The sequence below is a fragment of the Zonotrichia leucophrys genome, chromosome 21 (assembly GCF_028769735.1).
Source record: "Zonotrichia leucophrys gambelii isolate GWCS_2022_RI chromosome 21, RI_Zleu_2.0, whole genome shotgun sequence".
Classification (NCBI taxonomy): domain Eukaryota; kingdom Metazoa; phylum Chordata; class Aves; order Passeriformes; family Passerellidae; genus Zonotrichia; species Zonotrichia leucophrys.
The window spans coordinates 5,908,031-5,915,873 of record NC_088190.1 but is presented as its reverse complement, the minus strand read 5'-3'; the positions used below and the strand labels follow the sequence as shown (position 1 = coordinate 5,915,873).

At 53.3% G+C, this 7,843-nt stretch overlaps 1 protein-coding gene across 4 annotated transcripts in view; it reads right to left on the bottom strand.

Annotated features, from left to right (window-relative positions):
- Positions 1-3,686: 3,686 nt before the first annotated feature.
- SPEN (spen family transcriptional repressor) overlaps positions 3,687-7,843 on the bottom strand; it is a 67,810-nt gene continuing 63,653 nt past the window's right edge. For all 4 annotated transcript variants that reach the window (XM_064730884.1, XM_064730885.1, XM_064730887.1 and 1 more), the window contains 4 exons: positions 7,218-7,613; positions 6,359-6,553; positions 5,410-5,568; positions 3,687-4,093 (listed from right to left, as the gene is read on the bottom strand). In XM_064730884.1, coding sequence (XP_064586954.1) covers positions 3,962-4,093; positions 5,410-5,568; positions 6,359-6,553; positions 7,218-7,613 — 882 coding nt within the window. In that variant the 3' untranslated portion in view covers positions 3,687-3,961. The remainder of the gene's footprint in view (positions 4,094-5,409; positions 5,569-6,358; positions 6,554-7,217; positions 7,614-7,843) is intronic.

Genomic DNA, 7,843 nt, shown 5'->3' with positions numbered 1-7,843 from the left:
GGGGTGAAAAGGGCATTTTTGGGGCATTTATGCCCATGGATGGAGGGAAAAGGTGTCTGTCCAAATGGATGTTCAATGTCCATCTGTCCAACTGGACATTCGCTGCCCATCGGTCTAACTGGATGTGCAATGTCCAACTGTCCATCTGTACGTACAATGTCCATCTGTCCAGCTGGACACGCCCCTGTTCTTCTGTCCATCTGACAGCTCCACCATCCCCATTCCCAGCTGAAGTCGCTCCTGTTGGTCAGTCCAGCTCCATGTCCATCCATCCCCACAGCCATGAGTGTGTCCATCTGTCCGTCCATCTGGACACTGTACGTCCAGCCGGACACACGGACATTGTGCGTGCAGGTGGACAGATGGACATTGTATGTCCGGCTGGACATTGTACATGCAGCTGGACAGATGGACAGACACCTGTCCAGCCAGACACCTTTTCCCTCCATCCATGAGCATAAATGCCCCAAAAATGCCCTTTTCACCCCAAAGGCCCCTCTCCAAAAGCAGCGATTTCACACCCCCGCCCCGCCCCCCTCACACCCCCCTCACGCCCCCCTCACACCCCCGCCCCGCCCCCCCAGACCCGTGTCCGTCTGTCCGGGCCCATCCCTGTGTCCATCCCCAGGCTCCGAGCACGGGGGAGGCTCCGGCCGATCCCGACCCCAAACCCACGGACACGGGACCGGGGCGGGGGCGTGAGGGGGGTGTGAGGGGGGCGGGGCGGGGGTGTGAAATCGCTGCTTTTTGGAGAGGGGCCTTGGGGTGAAAAGGGCATTTTTGGGGCATTTATGCTCATGGGTGGAGGGGAAAAGTACCTGTCCAACTGGATGTGAAACTGTCCAGCTGGACGTACAATGTCTGTGTGTCCAGCTGGATGTACAATGTCCAAGTGTCCATCAGCATGTATATGTCCACCCATTCAGCTGGACACAAAATGTCCGTGTGTCCATATGGATGTACAGTGTCCATGTGTCCAGCTGGACATACAGTGTCTGTGTGTCTGGGTGCATGTACAGTGTCCAGATGGACGGACAGATGGACACACTCATGGCTGTGGGGATGGATGGACATGGAGCTGGACTGACCAACAGGAGCACGCTCAGCTGGGAATGGGGATGGTGGAGCTGTCAGATGGACAGAAGAACAGGGGCGTGTCCAGCTGGACAGATGGACATTGTACGTACAGATGGACAGTTGGACATTGTACAACCAGATGGACACACAGCCATTATATGTCCAGTTGGACAGACACCTGTCCAGCCAGACATTTTCTCCTCTTCATCCATGAGCATAAATGCCCCAAAAATGCCCTTTTCACCCCAAAGGCCCCTCTCCAAAAGCAGCGATTTCACACCCCCGCCCCGCCCCCCTCACACCCCCCTCACGCCCCCGCCCCGCCCCCGCCCCGGTCCCGTGTCCGTGGGTTTGGGGTCGGGATCGGCCGGAGCCTCCCCCGTGCCCGGAGCCTGGGGATGGACACAGGGATGGGCCCGGACAGACGGACACGGGGCTGGGGGGGCGGGGCGGGGGTGTGAGGGGGGCGGGGCGGGGGTGTGAAATCGCTGCTTTTTGGAGAGGGGCCTTTGGGGTGAAAAGGGCATTTTTGGGGCATTTATGCTCATGGGTGGAGGAGGAATGTGTCTGGCTGGACAGGTGCTTGGCCAACTGTCTAGAAGGAAACACATTTGGCCATTTGTATGTCCGTCCATCCATCTGTCCGTCGGTCCAAGCCTGTGTGCCCATCTGGATGTCCAATGTCCGTGTGTCCAGCTGGACACTCCCCTGTTCTGTCCATCTAACAGATCCATGGGAGGGGTGGGTGAGGGGGATGGGCCTGGATGGGTGGGCAGGTCCAGGCCCAGCTGGATGGATGGACATTGCACGGACACCTGGACACACGGACAGCTCACACCTGGCCAGCCCCCCCAGCCCTTGCACAGCACCCCAAAAATGCCCCTTTTGACCTCAAAGGCACCACTCAGACACCAGCAGGGTCAAACCCTTTCCCTCTGCCCAGTGATCCTCGTGTCCGTCTGTCCAAGCCCCATCCGTGTCTGGGTCTGTCCATCTGTCCCACCTCTCTCCTCCCACCCTGACCCTCCCAGTGGGACTTGGGGGTCGCTGGGGGTGTCCCGGCCTGGCTCCCCACACCCAGCTCCACCCTGGGGCACCTGCTTCCCTTTTTCCCTTTTTGTCCTGGTTTTACCCCAAAACAGGCTCTGGTCCGTCCCCCGCCCTCAGCCTGGGGTGCAGGGCTGGGGCTTCCCCTGGTTTGGAGGCCACTCCCCACGTTCTGCCCTAAACCTCCTTTTTTACCACACCTGCATGATTTTAACCCATTTACACCAGGCTTGATTAGGCTTCCCACTTGCACCTGGCAGGGATTTGGGTGGAAAAGCAGTGAAAAACATCAAGTCTGGCTCTTACATTTCCAAGTATGATGAGTATCAGTAATCCAGGGGCAATTTTCAGCGAGGAGTTGATGCGTGGTGAGATTAAAAGTGGGGGCAAACCCTGAGATTTCAGTTTCCACAAGTATTTATGAGACAGGAGGGAAAATCCAGAGGATTTGGTGTGAAATGATCTGGTTTTGAGGGAGAGGGGTGACCCCTCCCTGGCAGCCCCAAACTCCCCTTCCCCGCTCCCCCTCCCCGCGCCGAGGGACGAGGTCGGGGCGCCGACGTGTTTTGTATTTTTTAATAAAGTTCGTAATCCAATGGACACACAAAACAAAACTGCGCTGAGAAAAAAAAAATAAACCAAAAATAAACCAAAAAAAAAAAAAAAAAAACCAAGTTCCATAAATTAATTAAGTGTTAGGGGAGGCGAGGGGGGCCGGGGCAGAGTCTTTGTACAAGTGTATAACACTTCCACAGCTGATGAGACGAGGGGATGTTTAAATGAAGCGCACTTACAAATGAGTGACAATACAAAGTCTGAGTATGAAAATAAGATTTTTTTTCTCTGAAAACACATTTTTGGCACAGATTAAAAAAAAATGTATGTTGTGGGGATTTGATTTTTTTTTTTTTAAAGTCAGTATTATATATATTTATATATATTATATATATATTTATATATACACACACCCACTGAGTTCTGCATATCCCACCAGGAAGGAAAAAAGCTCTCCCTTTTGTTTTGTTGTTTGTTTTGTATTCTCTTGTTTTTCAGTGTAAACTGTACATCCCAGATGAAGAGAAGACGGCTGCAGCAGGGGCAGGTGGAGGAAGAGGAAGGTTCACATCCGGAAAAAAATAACCCCCCCCAAAAAAATAAACAAACCCCAAAAGAAGGAAAAAAAAAAAAAAAACCAACAAAAAACCCAACGAAACAACCAATAAAATAAAAAAAATGACTGTGAAATGCTCCTTGACCCACAAATCTCAGCAGAGTCCCTGCGGAACGTCCACGGCGCGGTCAATGTGTGTCAAGACATCCAGAACGTCACAGCGTCTCCAACTGTGCAAAGTCCGAGTCACTAATTTAGTGCAAAGGCAGTTCAGGTTCTTTTTTATTTTTTTCCTTTTTTTTTTGTTAAAAAAAATAAGCCATCCTTTTCTCTTTTTTTTTTTTTCTCTTTTTTTTTTTTTTCTTTTTTGCGTGTTTTTTTCCCCAAAAAGGAGGCATGGGAACCCAAGCCCAGTCCACCTGCTGAGTGCATCAGTTGTCCATAAGCTAAAGCAACATGTAAACATCCAAGGTTTGATCGAGGCCGGTCGGGCAGGAGGCTGGTTTCTGGCAGCATATTTCTTGTTTCATAACCTTCTCTCCTCCTTCTTTTGAATTAGTTTTATTTTAAAATTAATTTTTTGTGTGGTTTTTTTTTTGTGGGCTTTTTTTTTTTGTCATTGTAGTTGTTTTTTTGTTTTTGTTTTTTTTTTTGCTGCAGGGCCTTGGAAAAATTAAAAAAAAATTAAAATTAAAAAGAATAAAAAGTCAGTAACTGGTAAACAGCTCATACCGACGCGATGACAATCATCAGGTGAGGAGAAATGTTGGAGATGCTGGCGAGGAGGTCGGGGGCCAGGCGGGACAGGTGGCTTTCCGAGAACTCGCAGGGTGGGAAGATCTGCAGAACGTAGGCAGGCTAAAAAGGGAGGGAAAACCACACATCAGAGACAACCCACGCCCACAGAGGTGTAAAAATGAGACATTTCAGTGAGTTCCGGGTGCTTAAAGGATCCTAAATTGTGTATAAGAGAGCAGCCATGGGTTTTGTTTCCCAGTGGGGAGTTTTCCACACCACAGATTGATTTGGCTGGGAAAGGCAGAAAAATTCCCATTAATTATAATTTCAGTGGTTGCTCTGAGTGCTGGGCTCATTCTGGGCTCCTTATACCCAGAATTAAATTACACACAGGTTAAACTGCAATGAGTGCAGCAACACCCTGGAATAAACCCTCCACGGCACCAAATGCATTCTGCAGGAAAACACCAGCTGTCCTGGAAAAATCAGGATAGGGGGAATAAACCAGGACTCTACTTCAGAGATAAAAGAGCTGAGAGATGCATTCAGGAAATGCTTTTCAGCCCAAGATGATGAACTGGGAACACAGCAAACATACATTTGGGCTTTTTTTGCTTTGGGGTTCCTTTCATCGATTCCATCAATGATTATATTGATCCCATCAAAAATTTATGGATCTCATCCAGGTCTTTGATGGGTGATGGAAATGTGGGGGTTGTTTGACCAATAACCCCAGGCAGATCCAGCAAAAGCCCGAGCTGCCTGTGCCATTAGGGCCTGGTTTGGTGTCCCTGTGGCACTGCAGGGTCTGTGCCTGTGCCTTAGGGCCTGGTTTGGTGTCCCTGTGGCACTGCAGGGTCTGTGCCTTGTAGGCTGTTGGTGTCCTGGCACTGCAGTCTGGCTTGTCCTGTTGTCCTGTGGCACTGCAGGGTCTGTGCCTGTGACATTAAGGACTGGTTTGGTGTCCCTGTGGCACTGCAGGGTCTGTTCTGTGCCTTTGGGCCTGGTTTGGTGTCCCTGTGGCACTGCAGTTGTCGTGACATGGCTGTGGTGTCCTGTGCACTGCGGTTGTGCCGTGCCTTTGGGCCTGGTTTGGTGTCCCTGTGGCACTGCAGGTTGTGCCTGTGCCTTTGGGCCTGGTTTGGTGTCCCTGTGGCACTGCAGGGTCTGTGCCTGTGCCTTTGGGCCTGGTTTGGTGTCCCTGTGGCACTGCAGGGTCTGTGCCTGTGCCATTAAGGACTGGTTTGGTGTCCCTGTGGCACTGCAGGTCTGTGCCTGTGCCTTTGGGACTGGTTTGGTGTCCCTGTGGCACTGCAGGGTCTGTTCTGTGCCTTTGGGCCTGGTTTGGTGTCCCTGTGGCACTGCAGGGTCTGTTCTGTGCCTTTGGGACTGGTTTGGTGTCCCTGTGGCACTGCAGGTCCGTGCCATGCCCATACCTGGTTGGAGCCGGGGTTGGGCACGTTGATGATGCCTGCAGCCTGCTTGGCCTGCAGGTAGCTGATGAAGGCGGCCTTGAGCGACTCGGTCTGACTGACCACGTCCTCCTGGTCGCGGCCGCAGGGCAGGGCCAGCAGCAGGCAGTAATCGCTCTCCACCTGCAGGGAAGGACAGGCTCAGGGAAATGCTGCATGAGGGATGCTTTCCAGCCATCCATCCACCACCCATGGGGGAAAAGCCTCAATTTAAACCCCTTGGTGTTACAATTTGTACCCCAGAGAAGTGGTGGCTGCCCCAGAAGTGTCCAAGGCCAGGGCCAGGCTGGACAGGGCCTGGAGCAACCTGGGATAGTGGAAGGTGTCCCTGCCCATGGCAGGGCATGGGATGGGCTTTAAGGTCCCTCCAACCAAACCAGTCTCTGGGATTCTGTGATTCCAAAACTTGCTGAGAGCTCAGTCAAGATGGAAAAGACTAAAACTGGATTTTCATGGCCACCTGAACTCCCCACCCTACTCAGAAACACTGAAGCCAGCAGGAGTTTGTCCCCAGGCTCAGGGTGACTTAAAGGTTTCCCAGCTCTCATTGCCTTTTGCCTAAGAGCAGTGTAGGAGCTCTTGCTCATCATCTAAAATCCGTGTTACACTCCCTGGGTTGAAGGAATCAGTGTGAACACCAGGATCCCAGAACAGAACCACAGCGATCTCCTGGATTGGAAGGAATCCACAGGGATCATCAAGTCCAACTCCAGGCCACGCACGGGATCCCAACAATCCCTCCCAGTGTCCAAACACTCCTTGGGCATCCTTGGTGCCGTACCCATTCCCCGAGGAGCGCACACGACAGAACCCCAGGTTTTGGGGAGCCCTGGTGCCTTCCAGCCCTGCAGCTGGTGAGCCCAGCCTGGCTCTGAGCCTCCCAAGCTCCCTCCCAGCCCAGCCGGGCCCTCACCATCATCCTGCGCGCGACGCCCTCGAGCTGGGAGGCCTCGAGGCGCATGCGCTGCGCGATGCGCAGGGGCGGCCCTCCCTCGGGCGCCGGCAGCGAGCGGTGAGCCAGCACGTTGTTCCCCGACACAAAGTGCAGCTGCACGGCCGCCGTGTCGTTCTTGAGAGCCAGCAGACCCTGCCACACAATGGGGTATTTCTGGGGAGAGAGGGAGAGAGTGTTACACACACACAGCAAGGAGCTGCTCGGCTGCCACCAACGCCTCTATCAGAGGTTTAAAGGCTCAGCAGAGATGGAGCAGCAGATCAACCCTCTGCAGGCCAGGCCTGGGTTACATCCTGCTAAATCAGGAATTCAGTCCTTTTCCTTCCAGCTGGCCAGCCTGCCTGGGTGGATCCCGTCATCCCAATCCCTCCGCCGCCCACCCAGCACAAGGCTGTTCCTGAATGCTGTGTTCCCTTTTACAAACGGACACATTGAGAAATAACAGAACTGCTCAAAGCTATATGGGAGACATTTGGTGCTGAACACAACTCTCAGCTCCTTGCTGGTACCTGGTCCTCACTGCCTCCCTCCTCTTCCTCATTTTCTACACTTGAGAGAGTGGTTTTTCCTTTTTATTTAAATGAAATACACCAACTGCCTCCCTGCCTATGAGGAAACACTTTCCAGGAAAATGCTGACTTGTAAAACTGACTTGGAACAGCAAACACAGCTAAAATCCATCAGGGACAAAACAACCCAAAACCCAAACAATGCCTTTTCTGCATCTAAAGTTTTTGATGCAAGGAAGGTCAGATTTGGTGCTATGGCTGAGACAGAACCAGGTGATTTCCCCCCAGATCAGAAGCACGACACTCACTGTCAGCAGCTGGACCATGTCCACAGGTCTCTGGGACACAGGGTGAGGGGATGGCTCCTGCTTGAGCGTGGACTGGGGCTCCGGGCGGCTGAGGGGCGGCCCCGAGGTCGTGGGGATAAACATGGATTGCTTGGGAACTGCCTGCGGCTGGTGCGGCGACGGGAGCTCCTGCTTCATGGAGATGGCGACGGGCGAGGGGTACGAGGTCTGGCTCGTGTCCCCCTGTGCCCTCTGCAGGTGGACGTGTGGGTCCATCTGTGCCGTGTGCCTGTTCACAGGCCCGTGGTGACTCTGCTCCGGCCCCGCTGCCGACGGGCCCTTGGGATCCTGCGGGATCTGAGGGGTCTTGCTGCGGACCGGCTGGCTGGGGTGCGAGTGCTCGCCCTCCGGCAGACCCTGGCAAGCAGGCAGGGGGCAAAGAGAAGATGTTTAGGCCGAGGGTGTATTTAACTCCATTATAAAGCTGTCAGGACACCATGAGATTCCTGCTGGAGACATCCATGCCACAGCAGCAGCCCTGCTGCGGCAGCACCTGGGACAGTCTCCCACTTCCAAGCCCACCTGAGCTGAAATTCCACTCCCTGAATCCTGCCCCAAGCCCACCCTTAGCCACACCATCCATCCAA